Raw genomic sequence first — 20,551 nt, forward strand, 5'->3', positions numbered from 1 at the left:
ACATAGTAATGAAATACATTGTGCTTTTGGGGGGTTTTTTGGTGTGTGGGTTGGTTTTGGGTTTGTTGGGGTTTTTTCCTAATTCTTCCTCCTTTTCCCCTTCTAGAGTTCCTTACCAAATTTCAAACAAAATGAATTTTCTGTTGTCCGTCAACATGAAGAGTTTATTTGGCTTCATGATTCTTTTGTTGAGAATGAGGACTATGCTGGCTATATTGTAAGTATTACAGTTCTTTTGGTTTATGTGCACTGTTTTCTCTGGACTGTATCAAAAGTGTTTGTGACTGTTTTTAAATGCAATGGAAATGGCAGGTGTTCATTCCTTCTCAAATCAGATCAGATGCCCTAATACTTCGTTTTATGCAATTACACAGAATTAATGGTTGAAGCAAGCTTGGAGGAAAGTTACTGTAGTTGTCATACTTTCTCACTTTTCACTTCTAAGGAGCGAGTAGTTTAATCTGTATCCAAGTGTATTTTTAGTCCCCCATGTTAAAAGTGCGGGAGGTAGGTGAACTGTGTAACTTGGTGGTATTGTTTTTGCAAGCTAATGCTTAACTTAGCTAAAACAAAGGCAACATGAAACTTAAAACAGGAATGGCAGAGTGCAGTAACTGAGCTCTAGTAATCAGATTTTTCCAATTTCTATTGTGAAGATCAGAATCATTTTATCATAAATCAGTTGGAGGGGAAAAAAGCAGCGCAAATACCATCTAGAACTACAGAGAACCTTAATACACAACTTAAAAACTTAGGTTTTGAAGTTTATTTCAGGCCTTTGGGGAACAGACGTCCTGAAATAGTCACCTTATGACACTGCCTATTAAAAATGGGTGCTGCTGTTCATACTTCAATTACAAATAGATATATTTGTCATCTTGGTGTGAAAGTTAGGTATTAATTTTGTGTTTTGGGGGGTGTCTACTGATTCAGAAGGTAAGCGTATATTTCTAATTGACTAGTAGGTACATTATGGTGAGTATAATCTGATGTGTGATACTATTCTTGAGCTAGTACTTTTTTAGTCAGACAAGCTATTTGAAGTGACGAGACCTTCAGCATGGTAATGACTATTTTCAGACAGTTGACTGCGTAGGTGGTGGATTTTTCTTTTTTTTTTTTTGCAGTGCATTAATGTAATGGGCAAATATCGGTGAACTAAAATGTAAGCGTAGTTTTATCTTTTTGATGGTTCCCTGTACTGATAGCTGTTCAGGATTAGTTTGACTGCAGTCTTTTCTCTTTCAGTGGTAATATACTATATTACAAGATTAACCTAGAGACTTGTTTACTATGTGCTTTGTTATTTCAACAGATGTATCTTTAATGTCAGCAGTGCTGCAAGAAAGAGCTAGTGCCTGCAAACAATATGGAATGTTTCTTTTTTGGTTTAAAGTTTTGGGGAGCTATAAATTGGTGATGTGAAAACAATTGTGGAGTTCTTTTTCTTTAAACAAGACATAATCCTTATCAAATAAGCTAAAACAAAACTAATTATAAAATAATTATTTCAAGTTTTAAGTCATTGTCATGGGAAAGCTAGGTATTATTTGGTTTGTGTTGTAATTAAACTACTGAGGCCGTTAGTTAATACTTCAGTAATCTCCAAGGACACTTGCCCAAAATTGGTGTAGTAATGCAGCATGTCTGGCTCATGAATGAAAGACTTTATCCATAAATGCTGTAATGAATGATAAAAGAGAGAGCCATATATTAAAAAGCTGCAGGCAATCTACAGTTCTTGTACTGAATGGATGTTGTTTGACTGAGAAGATGAGCAATTAAAAAAAAAAATTTTATTCAATTCCAGATTCCACCAGCACCACCCAGGCCTGACTTTGATGCCTCAAGGGAGAAATTGCAGAAACTTGGAGAAGGGGAAGGATCAATGACTAAAGAAGAATTCACCAAGATGAAACAAGAACTGGAGGCGTATGTAGACTTGGTTACTTTTTTTTTAAATATCCCTCAACTTTTAATGCTGTTTGCTTTTCCATGTTTCTGATTTCACTGTAATGGTTCTCTGTGAGATACAGGCTTGAGAATTCAGTTGCTACATAAGCAGGGTTATTTTAGTGATCATGATCAGAGCCATTAGGAAAATTGTAGAAATAATTTCACAGAATGTCTTCTGAAACAGGAAAAAAAATCAGCTTGTTCTTGAGCATTCTTTTATACGGAAAGAACTAGTTAGATCCTTTTCTTCACAGAACATCTGCAAAGGGAGGAAGTAACCTCTATCTTTTTTAGTTCTGGTGTTCTACATTTTATAAGCATAATGAGACTTTAAGGTTTATACATGTAGTGATTGAGCTAGGGATTCTTGGATGTGATTGGTGCTGTAAACATAGATGCTAAACTTCTGTTCCCCAAGAAATATGAAGATTACTAGAAAATACTTTTTTGACACTCCTTTTTTTTCCACAAGGAGAATATACTTCCTGAAAATAGTATTTTCCCTTACTGTGAATTTAATGTGTGTTGAAATACCTGCTGTAAGGCTTTTTATTACATACTGAGTTACACAGTGAAGTTTCTCCTTGCTTCATCCACTTTCCTTATCATGCATTCACTTCTTTGATCTTTTTCCTGTCATTGGTTTCAGTTTTCAAGTGTATATTTACGCTGCTTCTAGACTGCTTCTATCAAGAGCTCTGAATTGGCAAGAAAAGCACATAGAACTCTTAGAACGGCTGCTTTCTCTCCGAACTCCAGCTGCTGTGAGCAAATATCTTAAAAAGCTCTGTATTACTGTTACATACCACATAATTTATAGCAGAGTAGATATACACTTCATATGCAGAAAACTGAAAATTAGCGAAACACTATAGATTTTAAACAATCTGTGGTTTTCCAGCGGCCCTGATCATGATTCTCTTGTGGTCTGGTTAGGGGTTGGATAACACAGAAAACTTTGGGTTTCTTCTACTGCCACCTCCATCCTCTGCATCCTCCTTTTTTGTCTTCACTGAATGACTACTACTCTCACTGAGATCAAACATCTCCCAACACTGGCCCTGCTGGTTTGCTGGTATGTAAATCTTAACCTCCTTGCACATAGTGGAAGCAAAAGTGTTGATTATCATTTCACCGTTTGACCTCAGAATGGGGAAAAGAGCCCCTTCCTCATTTCTAGACAAGTTACATCTTATTCATTGAATTTGCAAAGCAAAATGAATTCTAGCAAACTTTATTGATGAGAAAGTCTTCCTTTTAATTAAATCACAAATGAGTAATTGCTTTAAAATTGAGTTGGCTGAACTGGGCAACTATACGATTGTCATGGTTAAATGTGATTTTTTTTTTTTTGGTCGTACCTACCAAATGCAGCGCTCAATTTCACTTTTAGAACCACTATGAAGCAAGACGTCCGTGTAAGCTTCGGCCCAAAAAGGCTAGGTGCTTTAATATGGAATAAAAGACTGCTATCTCAACAGCTAACAAAGCGACATGAACATTTAAATAAGTAAGGAGGGTGCAATTAGGCAAGGGGATGGAGATGGGGAGGAAGGAATTTGCATATCAGCTACACAGTGCCTAGTGACTGTAGTCTGTGTCTCAGTTTCTTGATTTTTGGGGAGTTGGGGAAAGGGCAATTAAATGAAGTTACACTTTTCAGCAAACCAGTCTGTGTTAACCTTAAAAATTAGGATGTATTTGTTGAGTCTTCATTAAAAGTCTCTCTGTAATATTAGGGCTTCAAATTTCCCCTTAGTATTAACATTGTACTATTTATGTATATATCAAATATTGGAGTGATAACCTCTACTGTATCAGCTTATAATTTATATCCTTTCTGAGGATCTCTTAAAGCTGCTCACTAGGCTTATCTCAAACTTAATTGCTTCATGTGAAATTCTTATGTTGGCTTGTTTCTTGTTTTCAGTGAATATTTGGCAATATTCAAGAAGACAGTTGCAATGCATGAAGTGTTTTTGTGTCGCGTGGCAGCACATCCTATTTTGAGAAAGGATTTAAATTTCCATGTGTTCTTGGAATATAATCAGGATGTGAGTATTGAAAACTGAATTGTTGGCAAAAGAAATCAAGATGTACTTTTATGGTAGGATGGAAAATTGATTAAGAGGGCTTTACCTCCTGGAGCAAATTGCATCCATTGCTTCATACCAGGCATATTTATATTGTAAAAGTTAGAAATTAATTTAGTCTCTAGGAGTTCGTTTTCCTGCCACCTGAGGAACCAAATGCACTATGTGCTCTAGCTTCAGCATCAAAAATATTAGTGGGAATCCAGTATGTTTTGGATTAAAAAGATTAGCTTTTGATGATGATTTCACCTGTCTACTCTTTGGCTGAAGTTTTTTTTTTTTGTGGGGAAGAATGATGCAAGAAAGATGGAACACTAATTCTTAGGATTTGGAACTGTGGCTTAAATTCTGTTGCTAACAAAAGTAGAGAGGATTTCTAATGAAATGTTCTGATAAGTAAAGCTTTTTTTTTAATGTAGGTGAAAATTTGGTTAATTTTTTTTTCTAGATGTGGGACTAATGTGGCTATCCACATGTTACATGCTGAGTTGCTGACTAATTCTAGGTTAATGGAGAGGACTCTCTGGACTCATAACTCTTGGGTGTTGCAGTTAGTGGTTGCTCATATTCTACAAACAGATTTTAGTTGCTTTTTAAAATTGCAGAAATCAGCATTGAATGTTGAAAAAATCATTACAGATTTGGCTCAACTGAGTATATGCTTAACTTCAAAACGTGTTACAGAGGATCTTCTTGTTGCTCGATGTCACAATGCTTACTGGATCAGGAACTCAGTTTACCCAAATTGGGTAAATTTAGGTGGACAGGAGGAGAGTGAAAAGGCTGAAACCAACATTATCCTCAATAGCTATACTGTGCACGAGAACTGTTGTATTATGGATAACCGAAATGTACACCTTGTACATTTGTTGTTATTTGTAGATTCCAGTGTTGCTGATTTTTTTTTTTTTTTTTTTTTTTTTCCCTCCTGGCATAGTATTTTAGGTGGTAAAGTACAGTACAGTCTCTAGTAAGTGAGGTGGTCTGTCATTCTGGGTGCATGGTGCCCTGTCCCCATTACTGCAGAGTATAAGACTAAGCAGAGAGCAGGAAAACGGGTTTAGGAGTAGAAAGTTGTGGTATGTAGTACCATTTTATTTTTTTAAAAAGCTTTTATTGCCTCCAGAAAGTGAACTCACTTGATAATTTAATTTGTTTTTCAGTTGAGTGTCCGTGGGAAAAATAAGAAAGAGAAACTTGAAGACTTCTTTAAAAATATGGTTAAATCGGCAGATGGTGTCATTGTTTCAGGAGTAAAGGTGATTATGGCTTAATGCATCAAGATTTAATGCATTAATGTTGTCGTCCCCTTTTTTTAATAAAGCAGAATTTTGCATAGCTACAAAAAAGGGATTTTTATAGTGATATCTAACTTAGGAGTTAGAGGCAGAGCATGGGAAAGAACCTGTGGCTCTAGATGCAAGATAACTGAGAACTATCTGATTGCTTTTGTGAAAGAGGGCTTTCAGTACTCTTTCACCCATTTTATGAATTTAAGCATTTTATTAAATCCATTGATAATCTCTTTTATGTTCTGGCCTGGCATTTTATATAGTGGGAAGGTGCACTAGCTTTAGCAACTGCTGCAGCTCAGAAGTTACTAACACAGTGTGAATTTTACCAGGCTTGTAACATCCTTCTACTGTTTGAAAGCCAAGAGCAGAAGTAGAGGTGATACTCTTTTTTTTTTTTTTTTTTTTTTTTTTTTTCCCCAGTAGATGCAAGGATGGAACTGAGAGAAAAAAAAAATATTTAGTGACAGTTCAGTTTCATTTTGACTTTTCAAAAAGTTGAAAGATTAGTCTTATAACAACCATAAATTCTGCAGAAGGTGATTTTGATCTCCTTCCTTTCTAGTGGTAACTTTCCATTTGCAAGCAAATTAGAGGAGCTGAAGTTCCTAGTTGTAAAATCTTGAGTTTCAGAACTGGTAGAAAGTGGATATAACCGTGGATTAATTATGACTTGGAGAAAAATGTAAAGTCCAAATAAACAGCAGTATTCATGAGCACATTGTTCAAAGCCCACGTTGTAGGCTGTTCCATGGTATTGAGCATCTGTGCTATTTTAGAGGGGTTTTTTAGATACCTGTAAACCAAATATCTCAAATTGTAATACAGAAAATATTAAAATTTACCTACATTACCAACTTAAAATAAATCTGTCATAAAGGTCAGTGCTCCTGAGCTCATACCATCTCTGTGATGACCACAGCATCTGTACAACTGAGTCTCTGTCTTCCCCTCGCTCCCCACCTTCTTTTTCTAGGTAGATAGCCTTTTAAGTACTGAACATGTAGTCTATTTTTCTGTCACCAAAGTGGTAGTTAGTGAAATTACTTCCTTCGCTTCTCGTTTAGTTATCTAGCCCTTTAAGATGCTTGTTACAAATTCTTAATAAAACTTCAGATCATGATAAAGTGAAGAAGAAATCAATTTACATAAATGGTGTTTTAGACAATAGATTGCATTTCATGTCACAACAACAGCAATATATGCAAATTTACTCTGCAGTTGCTCTGTACAGAGTGAGTGAAATCCCATTTTTTTTAAACTTTTTTTGTTTTTTGTAGGATGTGGATGACTTCTTTGAGCATGAAAGAACATTCCTTGTAGAATATCACAACCGAGTCAAAGATGCCTCTGCCAAATCGGATAAAATGACAAGGTCACATAAAAGTGAGTTCTTTTTCCAGGGTGAAAATAGTACTAGTGAAAGTGTACAGAAGTGGTTCATGAGGAGAAGTAATTTTTAATTTTCATTTTGCATGTGAAAAGTGAATTAATTTCTCCAAATGTATTCTTCGGATAGTCTAAAGAAGTTTAATCTGACTTTCAAAGTTTAGCCTTTGCTGTAATAGACTAGATGGAGTAAGAACAGCCTGATGCGACACTGAAGATGCCTTGGTTCTTTATGCTGTCCCTTTGAAGAGAAACACACTTTATGTAATAATGTGGTTTTGAAGTCTGATTCTTAGTCTTTAAGTGTAAAGGTGGATAATATAATATATATGTGATTTTACTCCTAATGAAGTTGCTCTTAATTGGATGAGCTTGCATTCATCAGAGTGCAATTTCTTACCATGCTAGGCATTGCATTACCTTGCTGAGCAGCAAAGTCTTGTTTGGGCCATTAGTTCTAGACCAGGAAGTCAGGTTTCCATTTTTCAGCCTTTTAGAAGGGAGACTGGAATGTGTACACTCAGTAGCTTTGTTTGCAGAACCCTTTTTTTTTACTGAGGTGAGATTTTCCACTTAGCTTTTGGTTTCTCTTCCTGAGCTGAGTGCTAGCTAATGTGATATCTGGAAGTTCTAGGTAGTCTTCTCAAGTGCAGTGCATTTATTTGAGAAAATGGAAAATCTTTGGTTTAGGACAACTGTGTTTGGTTTAGGATTACTGTGTTTTGAGAAGCTCAGAAAAAAGTTGACCTTTATTGCCCCTGATTTTAAGTTTTTGTGCCTGGATAAATCAAAATTGAACTACTAGATTCTATCTACTTTCTTTAAGTTTGTGTCCGATTCACGGTTTCTGTCTTTGTTATGTACAGTAATATAGTTCACGTAAAACCTTTTATGAATCTCCATTGGTAAGGTCTCTAAAGTGGATATTGAATGAGACATTAAACAAAGAATTTGCAGAGCTCTTCAAGCGCTTCTCTTGCTGTTGTATGAAGACTTGCGTCTTTTGTAGCTTTAGTATCTAGAGTGCTAGGAGATGGGGAGAGTCAGTTACGGCTTAACGAAGTACTAAGGGACCCTGTGCTTTCATTCGGTTCCCACCTGAAGTGGGTGCTGGTGTTTCGTTTGCTTTCTGAAAACTGAACTTCATTTATGGTAATTAGGTGGCAGACTTTAGGTAGTGAGAGAGCCTTTCATGTTGGTTGTAGAACCAGGAAAATTCTTAGAAATGAGGTTGTAGAGGATCTGATGTGAAAGGATTGATCCAACTTGTGAAAAAGCTTCACTGTCTTTCAGAGGCAAATCACCTAGGATGTTTACTGAGAACTTTTATCAAACTGCAAATTAGGACAAATGGCACCTTCTGAAATTCTGGGTAGAGAAGTAGAGCAATGACCTGGGAAGCCTGTTTGGGAAATGGGCAATCTGTGGTTTAACTTACGATTGACAGAGAGCTGCAGAGCTTGCGAAGATACTGTGTCCTATTTCCAGCAGGAAATCTATTTTGACGTTTAAATGGGAGGAATAGAAAGGGAGGTTAATGGCTTCCCAATACCATTCTTCGCTGTAGCAAACTGCACCGATTCCCTTGGGATGTATGGGGTAATGAATTGATGACCCACTCAAACTGTTAAAACAAAGCTGTGTTTTTAAAAAAAACCTTATGCTTAAAGGCATATGAACTTTAAAAGTAACAGGCAAATATATTTTCCTGTTCATTGCTTGGATCTGTTAGTATTTTCATCATCGATTGGGTTTATACTAAAAGCTCTTTAAAAAAGACATCTGTACAAAGATTTTTTTAATTTAAAAAAGATTTGGGTTTTATGGTTACTATATAGCAGTACCTCCCTAGTCAAATTGTGCAGCCTTTTTTACAAACCCTGCTTCTAATTTCATTGTTAAAAATGCTTTAACACTAATGTTACTTCAGCCAGTGACTCCTTGTTGATGAGGTAAGGGTTTCCTGAAAATCAAGTGTGTGGTAGAAAAGGTATTGTGCATCTAGCACTGGGTTTTGGTACTTTGGAGTTTGTACTCAATTTATTGCTCTCAAGCACACAGACCTACTCTTCATTATTTTTTTTTCAATAGCTTTAGACTTTAGATTGATTAAGATTTAAATTCAGACTTTAGCCATTGAGTTTTGTACATCTTCCACCAAAACAAAACCTAACGAAGTTGCACAATAACTTGCCCAGCAGTTGCTAATTGTAGTAAATATTCCTAGATAAATTACAGGCTTCACAATTTGGTGAGAGTGACATGTTTATTGTGTGAAGTTATCCTTCATAATAAATGACATGATTGAAATTTTATTTCTGCTTTTGTGTTAAAGCATGTCCCTTTTAGAAAAACACCTACTCTTGAAGAGTGGAACTTCACAATTTTCAGAAAGAAGAGGAATGAAATAGTAAAACAAGTGCTTGTTTGTTTTTCTAGATGTGGCGGATGACTATAATAGAATTGGTTCTTCATTATATGCATTAGGAACGCAGGACTCCACAGATATATGCAAGTAAGATATTATTAATAACTTACAGGGGAATTTGTTAAGTAGCACTCTTAATGATGACCTGCTGAGATCAGTAGCTCTCTTGTTATGAGAAAACCAGAATTTATTATAGTTATATCACATTAAGAGATTTTTCTTATCTACTATTTCATTTCTGTAATAGGCTGCATTAACATTGCTTTAATATTTGTCTGGAAACAAATGCTGTTTTCTGCAGTTTATAGAAAATTATACAGATGAGGTGGAAAAGCCCTCATAGAATAAGAAAAAAAACCCAAACTCTTTCACCAGGTTGTTTTTTTTTTTTCAAGTGTTTTAAGTGCTTTGACACGTTCAGCAAGAACAGGTCTCAGTCGGAGTATAGTGATTTTTGTGGGTGTTCCCTGTACCAACATCTTGATAAATAGTTTTGCTGTTCTGGCAATTTTACTGCCTTTAGGAAAAGAAAGGAATCTACAGAGATCCCTAAAACTTTGAGAATAGAAGAGGGTCTCTATGTACAGATGTTTGTCCTTTATTCTTCCAGTGATTTGCTTGAATATGAAGTTTGGTGTATCTGAAAGTAAAACTTAGTTAACCAGCTTTAAGATGTTGATGCTTGTGAACATGTACACTTATTAGAGTTAGTTAATGACAGGTAGGAGATGAGTGTAAAAATTAACTTATTTTTATTAATTTACCTGAATTTCAGTGATATATGTCCAAATGTGGTGATCGCTTGCGTATCAATTACTTTGATTATAGTATTAAGATTTGATGTAGTCTGTTCGGGTCTGTCAGGAATTGCATCTGTCTCCTGTCAAAATAGTATGATTTGACTGTAACTCTGTCTGCTGTTACACTGAACCCTTGCATTGTCTCCTGTGATGAAGATGTGCTGTGTTGGGCCTCAGCCTCCCTGAATTCCAAGTAGGACATGCGTCATGTTTACTGCTTGAAGAAAAATACATTTTCATTTGAGTGAAGGATGCTTGATAACAGCATAGGACCGTTAACCAGGGCGGTGGTGTTTGGAGTTTAATCCATAGAAGCATGAAGAAGCCCTGAGGAGCTGTGCAATTATTCTTTAGTAAAAAACATCCACCCGTTGTGCTTTTCGTCCCTTAGCAGCATTTCTGAAGTTGTACAATTCCCACGTGTTCAAAGTGCTACGATTTGAAACTATTATCTTCTCTGAGTTCTGTGAATTACAGTTCTAACCAGTGCCTTTACAGTCTTTATTGCCAGACACTGATTATATTTTGAATTCTAGAAAGTAATTAGACTGTTCAAATTAACGTTGTAATGTTAGCTGTTTCCTTTGTGCAGGTTTTTTCTGAAGGTATCAGAGTTATTTGACAAAACAAGGGTATGTACTATGAAACATTTTCAGGTATAGTCTTTGTGTGCATCCTGGAAGTGGCAGGACATCTTGTGTCAACTGGACATTAATATGTGGATGTTTTGTGGATGCTTCTGTATGAAGCATTTAAGCAATATGTGGTAGGGAATGAAAAAGCATAGCATTTCAGTCATCTGTTCTGTAAAACAATTGATTTTTAGTCTTCAGCCTACTAAATGTTTCTGGGCAGTCTCCCTGTCTGCTATGTAATACACTAGTAAAGCTGCCGTTCCTCTAAGATGCTTAGAGGCCTTCCATACTTGTTATTTGGTGTCACAGAGTTTGTTGTGGAAAAAAAAGAAATGAAGAAATGTAATTGTTAATCCAAAAAAATGGTAGTCATGCTGCTTTTTTTTCTGTAGCCAAGATCTGTTTCTGCAGTTATTTGACTCAGAAATAGTATTGCTGATGCTTCTAACCAGATTTTTTAGTATCTTGTCTCTTATCTTATTTGTTTGGCTTGGTAGAGCAAAAGATGGTGTGCCATGGATCAGGAAAGCTTTTGAATGAAAAATGCATGCATTTCCTAAACACAGACAGTTGTATCTGCATAAATACATACTTAAAGAAAATGAAGTTAATGGGGTTACTTGGCTTTGACCTAAAATGTTGCCTTGTAGAAATTTTTTTTTAAAATTAAGATTTAAAAAATGCACTTGTAGACTCTGTTTCTAAAGTCACAGAAATGTCTGTTTCAAATAAAAGCAAATAATTTTTTTAGTATTTTGGACCATTTAATACGCACAGTTACACAACTAGTCTGCAAAGGTGCTAAAAATTTGTTTTCTTTTGATCTCAAAAACAACACAAAGTGTCTTGTGCAACTCTTTATACTAGATAAATTTTTTTCTTTCTGCTGTTTTTCTAGTATATGATACCTATAATTGAAATTGGAAGAAAGCATTGTTTGAAATAGAAAGCTAGTTGTCAGTTCCTGCTCACACAGTAATTATTGTTTATATTTTAATAGAAAATCCTAATACTGCTTTTCATGGTGCATCTTTAAGTATTCTGTCACAAATGCATGATCTTAGTTTTTGAAAAAGATAATCTGTCATGTAGTGTTGTAGATATTGTGTTGTACTTGCATCACGGAAGTGAATACCCAAAGTCTGGATGTTTTTAAATTGATGCTTTTACTTACTGTTTTTCCAGAAAATAGAAGCCCGGGTATCTGCTGATGAAGATCTTAAACTTTCTGATCTTCTGAAATATTACCTAAGGGAATCTCAAGCTGCTAAGGTGAATTTATGGGGTTTTGTTCAGTGAAATATTGTTTCTTTAAAAAGAAAAAAAAGACAGAGAAGGGGTCATCTTGAGAAATACATGGTAGATAAGTTAAAATGCTAACATCTCTAGCCTGCAATTTCTCCATCAACTGTGAAAGCTGGATCTCTGTTGTATATAAGGAGTAACTGTTGCTGACTGTGGGACTGACTGGAACTCTGTGATCCACTTACCAAGGCCAAATCATGCAGTATAATTAAAAACAGTGGAAGAGCTGTTGGTTAATTGTTCGTGTGTTTGCAATGTGTTTGCTGCTTGTAGACTGCAAGCAATTTACTCTTTTTTTAACATTAAAATTGGATACTCCAGATGATCTGCAAGTGTTGATGCAAAAACACATGGGCCAAATTTGCTATTCTATACCTACAGGAAATTTAATTCTTAGTGGTTTTTGATGATTAAGTAACATGACAGAATGAGGAAGCATTTGACAGAAAATGTCTTTAGATAGGAGATCACAGGAATAACTGTTGCATAGAAAATGCTACTGCAGTTTCTTGGGCCCTGTGTATACTTCAAATACATAATCTAAATAGAGTTTGTTTCTAATCTAAGAAGCTGTGAAATTTCCTATGATTGCCCCCTCTTAGGCTTTCTTGAGTATCATCTAAGCCAGCCATTGCTAGCCTCTGTCAGACAAGATGCAGACTAAACAATATTAAATTGCGCATCTGATGCAGTGTGGACATTCCTGTGACTTGCAGGATGAAGTAAAGGGAATGCAAATAATTTAGTAAGAACTGAAGTACAGCAAGAAAGACTAAAATTAATATGGCTTTATTTTTATTTGTTATTGCTTGGTATGACTAAAATTCCTTGGGTAGACTCTTGTAAACTCTATACATCCTTTATGCCTTTTTTTTATAGGATCTTTTATATAGAAGATCTAGGTCACTAGTGGATTATGAAAATGCTAATAAGGCATTGGACAAAGCAAGAGCGAAAAATAAAGATGTGCTGCAAGCTGAAACTACTCAGCAAATATGCTGTCAGAAATTTGAGAAAATTTCTGAATCGTCAAAACAAGGTATTTGGGTGGTCTTTGATCCTATGTTACGACAAAAATTTAACAGATTTTAGGATATTATTAATGAGAATAGATTTTTTTTTTGTTCTGTTTCCTAAGCAGAGCTATTGTCTTTTAATCAGTATTTACTTATTATAGAAAGTTCAAATGGTATTTTCCTTTGGATCCTCGTAACTCCACTAGGCAGAACAAAATCTAGGTGCAAATTATTTGTTAACTTTTTTTAATATACTTAGGGTAGGATACAAAATGATAATTGCTAGCACTAAAGGCAAACCTAATAATTGAAAGTATTGTTGAAATTCCCCTTTTGGTCTTATGCGTTCTTCTGTGAAGGCAGCAGTCAGCTGCAGAGATGATACTACATTGGAAAAGGGAGAGATCACGAAATGATGTTTCACTGAAGTTGCAGAGTTACAGCAGCTCTAGAGAAAAGGAAGATTATTTACAGGTTGTCTTTTGTCTGGAAACTTACTTTCTTTTTTTAGGCTAAGATTGCTCTGAGTTAGTAGTCATCTGACTCATTATTTGGGTCAGATTTGTTCCAGGTTTGAACACCATGCTCTTCTGTTTTTATCATTTAAGACTTGTTTGACCCTGTAAATCTGGTAACGATTCCTGTAAATGAGACAGTGGAGAATGAATGATCCTGTTAGCCACAAAGGTGGATGCATAAAGCAGGCTTGTTGCCTCTGTTCTTTGTGCTAGTTTTAGCTTAGTATCTTCCCAAATACTTTCACATGTCAGCCTTGAAAGAACGGTGTATGTGTGTAAGAGTTGGTCTGACAACAGCATTGGAATAAGAGAATTAAATGTTTGAAAGCATGCATATTGCAGTCTTTTTTCAGAAGAGCTTTATGTCCACGAAAGGTTAGCTAGAGATGAGGAACTGCAACGATGGTTTGCTTTCATCCAAGAGTGTAGCAGCATCTTTGAGCCCAGAATGTGCCAAGATTAAACTTGAGGTTTTTTCCTGTTGCCTTCTCTCACCTTTTACCTCTTCCATCCTGAAGGAAAGTCTGTTAACAGTTGAGTGGCAATAACACTGTTAGTGAATCCATTTTTATTTTCTCTAGAACTGATAGACTTTAAGACAAGAAGAGTTGCAGCATTCAGAAAAAATCTGGTGGAACTAGCAGAACTGGAATTAAAGCATGCTAAGGTAATTGTGATCCTTTTTGGCCTGTATTTCACCTGATTTTATGCTTGAACAACCAAAATAGCTACATTTGTTCTGTGATACACACTTCACATTCAGGAAGGGGAATTTTGAAAGTAAGCGTCATCCAGAAAGGTGAACTTTCTGGAATAATAGAGAAAAAAAAAAAGGATAGGTGAAATATCTCTGAGGGACTGGTGTGCTTAAGGTGCCTTTGGAAAACTCATCTCCTTGAAGACAATTTTGGCTTCAGTTTTATGTTTCTCTAGCTGTTTGATATTTATAGTTGCAGAGTTTTAATACCTGCCTAGTTTGAAACCTCATCTCACCATTTTACTGTGAGATAGGAAGTGTTTTCTCCTGTTACCCAGATGTTGGGGACTTGATGTATAGGATGGGCTAACTATTAAGCGTAAGATCACACAGGCCTGTCTGAAGTCAGATCAGTTACTCTGAGTACGCTTTTTAACGTTTTTGCCTTTAAACTACAAGGTGCTAACAGAAGAGAAGCCTTTTCAGTAAAATAAATTTTTGCAGGAAAAAAACTTTAAGTGGCCTGTACTGTCCTTAAATTTCACAATGTATTTGATTCTTCTAATCTGTATGAAATTAATGTTTTTGAGTAAATCAGGTTAGCTGCTCTGATTTCATAGACAAATACAACAGTCTCTTACTGAAACAGTCCTATAGCAGGAGGCAGCTTTCTTTTAAAAGTCAGCTGGTTAGCATTTCTCCTTCCCATCACAAATCTGAAAGCACGTTGACTATCAAGCCTTGAATTAACTTGGAATGTATCTGTTGAAAGGACTAGTTAACTCAGCAACACTACCACAGCTCTTAACTTGTTGCTGCTTTACACTCTTTCCAGAAGTGTTGATGGTGTCATTTGTCATTCTGCCCAACCCATACTAATGCACTGTAAAAAGGGTGGGTTTGGGGACTTCTTTTTTTTAACTCTTTGCAGGTGTAAGTTCAGCTTGGTGGGATATTTAACTGGTGAGGTAATCAGTAAGGTCTGGAATACTCAACTCCTTTTTCAGATGGACAGTGCTTACTTTAATGTGCTATATCATATTCATGCTATATTGAGATATTCAGCTATACTTCCCTTAAAGTATTAAAACTTCTCGTAATACTTGGCACTATTCAGCCTTCCTACTTCTCTGTGTGTAACAGCAGTCTGTATCCAGCCCTGAGTCTCCCAGAAATCCCCATGTTTGGTCATGAATGTACTGGCTCCGGGTTTTAGTGAAATATAGTCCTAACGGTCATACTCGCAACAGTTTTTAATGATTTGCCATATCATGCTTCAACAAGGGAATGAATTCACAGTGCTTCTGTCCTGCCTCAGTCATTGGCTCTTCATCATCTCTTGTAACTGACCCTTGCTGCAGTCCCCACATGCCTTGGAGTCTCCGTCTTCTGAAGTATCCTTAAAGAATCACTTGTATTAATTCTCTGTGCAAGGAAAAATCTTGTAGTAATATTCTCTTGAATTCTGACAACTAATAACTGCGGAAGGCAGGGGGGAAAATGCATGGTTTCTGTAGCTTTCAGCTTACTTGATACGTGCTTCTTGGTGTCCCCAGTTTACCTGGAAGAGCTTGAATTTTTTTAGCAGTTCTTCATTTGTCATCACAGCTTGTGTTTTAAGACATAGTTCTTCAGATAAGCTCTCATGGCTGTGACTTACCTTATCTTAGTAAATTTACTAAAAAGGAGTATATAAGGCTGTAATAGAAGCTTTGAACTGTAGTCCAGTTTTTGAAGGTGAACTTTTTATTTTGCTGACCCTTTTCACCTACTTTGTCATGGAGCGCTGTAAGATTCACTAGACAGTTTTGAATATTTAAAGCTTTACAATATAAAAAGTCATTTTGACTAAGGGTGACAGTTCTTCAAATGTTAACAAATGTTGAGACTTGTTGAATGAAAGAATATTTTCTTTCTCAGTAGGTTTGAAAGTTCTGTTTTTTCAAAGCCTATGCTTCATATTTATTCAAAACAAGCTACTACAGATGGATTGGTTTCGTTGCTGTGCTTTTATTTCTACAGATTCTGAGTTGGATTATTACAGAATTATTAATGCTGTAACCAGCGTATTTGAGGATCGTCTTACAGATAGTTTTTTATTAGTCTGTACAGAGTATTGAAGGATGAAATGGTTTGATGGAGACTTTCTGAGGTAGTTCCATTAAGGGAAGAAAGAAGATATAAAAAGACCTGGGTTTTTTTTGAGATAGCATTGTGCCCTGATGTGTGAAGAGCAATGTTAGGGGAATACGAAGGTTTCTTCTTGTCCTGGAGAGGACATTTTTATACTCGTTGCAATGCAAATTGTGAACCACACTTCCATTTCAGGGAGGCTAAGTAGCCCTGGTTTTGGCTGGGCTAAGCTGGAGTGTTTGTAAACACCTAATTCCTCTTGCAGTAGAGCCAAAAGAGGGCTGGTAGAAGCAGAAAGCAAGCTACCTTTTCACGTAAGCAGTAAATTAATGAAGTCGGATCAGAAGGCCCCTGCTTTAAGGTTCTGGACAAAACACTGTGCTTGATGCTGCAGCAGTCCCCGTCTTTCATGGGTTTGCAGCTGCTGGAGGCAGGTGAAGTTTTAGCAGCCCCAAACTGGAAATTGCTTGGCTTGTCAATGGCATGCGGAGCACAGTGCTCCCAAACTTTGCAAGGTGACCTGTTACTCACTCTAAGTGCTCTTTCCAGTAAAAAGGTAACGGGTGAGCAGGGGCTGGGGGCAACAGATAACAGTGCTGCAGGCTTTTGCTGCTACAAGCCCTCTGTTGTGTGGGTTTTGCTGCAATGAGTACTTCTAGACTAGATGTCATGCAGATGCATCTGTCTCTGAATTGGTCTAGCCATGTGTCTTCTGGACTTGGAGTTGCTGGGCACAGAAGGCACGGAGGTGACATCTGGTGCGGCAGTGGGTGTTGGAACTCACCTGAGAGGCTGTCTTCGGAGGAATTCAGCCATGATGAAGGCTGCTCTGCCTGACTTACTGTTAAAAGGTAGTTGCTCTGTGTGGAAAGAAAAACAAAAATCCCAAACACAGAGACTGCTGCACCAAAGAAGTCAGAATGACCAAAGTATCAAGAGAAGGTTCTGAGACAGAGCTTGCATTTCCTGAGCTATATCTGGCTGTGTGGCTCTAGAAGATAGGGGTAGGGAAATCAAGCTTTTAGTAGATCAAGGACACTGTATATACAATTACTAAGTGCACCCTCTCTGACCAGTTACATTTCTACTACTTCCTTATAAAATACTTGTTTCAGTCTGCTAATATCCTCTTAGCATTTCCTGGTTGCAGCTCAAGACTTTTGAAAAAGCAAAAATTAAGACTCTGGGTTGAGATTGCTTTAAGTTGATGCAAGTGCAGACTACTGCCTGGAAGGATGATGATGCATGACTGTGTTCCTTTCCCTTATGTTGGCACTAATAGTGTGCAGCTGCGTAATAAGATACAGCTAAAATTTGCTCTGGGTTTTTTTTTCCTAAGCTTTACTTTCAGTCTTGTTTTCACAGCATCCCTTGTGTCAAAACACACTGTTTTGACTGGGAGGGACTGGGAATAAAGAGCTGCTGCCTTAGCAGCAGCACGTACCCTAGATTTACTTAAAACAGCTGCCAAAGTGCAGCTTTAGATTCTGCTTTGGCTCTAACCTATACTAAACAGATTGATCTTTCTTTTTCTATGGCCATTCTGTCTGACTATGCCTCTAGGTAGTGTTTAGCTTCATTCTGCTAGGTCTGTGTTTCTTCGTGACTTCATGCAGCTGTAGCTAATGTAAGACCTGATAAAGTGTTTGGGCATTTAGTGCAAAAGCTGCATTTAAACTTATTCAGTATTTTAAACAGCTGGATTTTGAGATGTTCCTGTGTTGGACTTCATGTTCAAGAAGGGAGGTTTGACAGCTGGTGAAACTGCTAAGGTTATAACCATATACTTAAAGCATTTATAGCTGTGGCTGTAGTTTTAGAGTCTTTTGACATTTGAATTGTAACTGTGTAAAATAGCTGTTTCCTTCAAGTAAGTAAAAAAATCTAAACATTTCTTTCCACAAATACTAATATATACGCTTTTGCCTCTATGGGGTTTGGTGGAAAAAGAATTTGTTGCATTACTAGCAACAGATGTCTGTTTGGAACTGATGGAAGAAGAGAGTAAGCAGAATCCAATGCTAATGGATTTGGTTAAATGCTTTGTCAGTAATTCTTCCTTTCCTGAAAAGGATGTTTCCGTCACCAGGGTCCTACCAATAACTGTAATATCTAGAGCTTAGGAGTCTGAGTTGGCAAGAAACGCTTTTCTGAATCTGCGTTTATAGGACTTTCTTGAGCTATGCTGATACAAGTTAAGCATGTCAGATGTTGCAGCTTGAAAGAGTAATGGTTCACAGCCTCTATTGTCCTTGATTTATTATAATTTAAATAAAATTGTTCTTGCAAATGGTTTCAACTGAAAGAGTAGGAACTACAAATTCTTTAGTACTTGTATGGACTGTTTCTCAAGGACGTGCAAATCACAGCTACTGATACTGTTTAACTACATGCTTCTGTTTGAAGTTTTCTCTACAGGTTTCTTTTTGGATCAAAAAAAAATTCAGAAGGAAGCAGTTTCTCCCATGTTTATAACCAGGCGTTCAGACTGTTTTGTTCTTGCATTTTATCAGAACCTGATGGGAAAGTACTCTAACACTGTCAACAACCTAACATTGTTTCTTGCACAGGGACTTCAGATTCAGGAACAAATCTAGTACAGCTGTTTAACAGTGAACAGCCAGTAGTTTAAAGTGATCTAAGCATAAATGAATGCACAAAACAGTGTGAATACCAGGTTGGGTGTTTTGTTGTTTTGTTTTTTTTCTGGAAAGTAAACCCTGGCTTGCTTGTTGATCACATTTGCTTAATTCACAAGGGTTTCTTTTTAACTGTCAGTTCTGTAAATTCATTCAGAAATCTGAGTCAGCCTGCCATTTTTTATGGTAGAGTCAGAATGCTTTAAGTAAGATTAAAAACTGACCTACGGGTGTTTGAAAAAGGCAGAACTTGGCCCTAGAGATAAAGCTTAGTTAACATTCTGATAATCCCTTCTGTAGCTCTGGCTCTAATGGCTAAACTCAACTTTGATGGCTAAATCACCTGGCTGAGCATGTAAATGGGTCTGTTGTCTTTCAAACAAGGCCTGTCCTTGAACAGAGCTTCCAGCTTAGATCGCTGCCATAGCAAGGAGGTACTGAGTGCTGTGAATTGGTTAACACTTCTTGATTAATTCAGTAGAATACATTAATACTCTGCTTTGGGAATAATACCGTGACAGAGTAATGGGGATACTACATAAAAGATGAAAACTTTGTGAGTTTGAACCTCATTGCTAAGACAGTGCTCTGCAGCAAACAGTGTTTGTGGCCAGACTAGATCTTTAGTAAGACACTGGTGAAGAAACATGGAGAGGGTACTCAATGCTTATTTTTGAATCTCAAGTTGGCTCCATTTAGTTCCATGACCCAATGCTCCTACATTCAAAAAACTTTAAAATTAAAATTACTTATGTAAATATTTGTACATAAGCTTAACGCCTGTCCTCCTTCAGTGGTGTCATTGCTATTTAAAAAACATCTTTTTGCCACAAGTGTAAAAGAAAGTGGGGAAATGTGGTCATATTTTTCTTTATTTTTACAGGGTAACTTACAGCTGCTGCAGAGCTGCCTGGCAGTGTTAAATGGTGACACATAAACTACGCTCCGTCCTCCCACTGACAAGGGCTGCCCTCCTCTGGATTTTGTTTTCATGACTTTAAATAGGCATTTACAGTTCCCTGGAGAAAACATTTGACAAAGTGCACATAAGCAAGCTCCTTCTTTCAAAAGAATTAAAACAAACACCTGAAAGTAGCTCCAGACTATATGAAGCAACAGCATACTTGTTATACATACCTATTCATGTTTATTTAATCATTATATGCTTTCACTGTTCAGAAATCAAATGCTCTGGTTTTGTGAAAATAGCCAATATAATTATGTTCATGTTACGAATACTATGATACGGCTACCAATCTTATATACCTTTGTAAGTAACTTCTGAAGTTCACCATTTGAAGCACATTGTTCAAATGGCCTAAATATTACCATTAGATATTTCAATATTGTTACTATAATGGCATTGTATACACTGTCTTAGTTTTTTTTTCCATGTACCAATATCAAGAAATTAATCTTTTTTCAATTGTGAACATTTCTTAGAAATTTTGGAGAACTTTGTGTAACCTTTTTAACTATGATTTAAAAAGAAAAGCAAATGCGTTAGTATGTTTGCCTTAACTTGTAGACTAATCCAATTATTGTAAAATAAACCATGAAATTGATGATTTTTCTAAAATTATGCAGACATTGTATCATCTGTAAGCTTAATATTTTCTAGTAAATCAGATTAATTTAATTAGCTTTTTT

At 36.5% G+C, this 20,551-nt stretch overlaps 1 protein-coding gene across 1 annotated transcript; it reads left to right on the forward strand.

Annotated features, from left to right (window-relative positions):
• The first annotated feature begins 1,880 nt into the window (after positions 1-1,880).
• Positions 1,881-20,145, forward strand: SNX6 (sorting nexin 6). Its single transcript, XM_009961227.2, has 10 exons — positions 1,881-1,932; positions 3,887-4,010; positions 5,213-5,308; positions 6,622-6,727; positions 9,170-9,245; positions 10,551-10,590; positions 11,779-11,865; positions 12,778-12,937; positions 14,014-14,099; positions 19,785-20,145. The coding sequence occupies exons 1-10, from the start codon at positions 1,889-1,891 to the stop codon at positions 19,836-19,838; spliced, it is 873 nt and encodes a 290-aa protein (XP_009959529.2). The 5' UTR covers positions 1,881-1,888; the 3' UTR covers positions 19,839-20,145.
• Positions 20,146-20,551: the final 406 nt, after the last annotated feature.

Source organism: Leptosomus discolor, chromosome 3 (genome assembly GCF_034619465.1).
Source record: "Leptosomus discolor isolate bLepDis1 chromosome 3, bLepDis1.hap2, whole genome shotgun sequence".
In the NCBI taxonomy this organism is placed as follows: domain Eukaryota; kingdom Metazoa; phylum Chordata; class Aves; order Leptosomiformes; family Leptosomidae; genus Leptosomus; species Leptosomus discolor.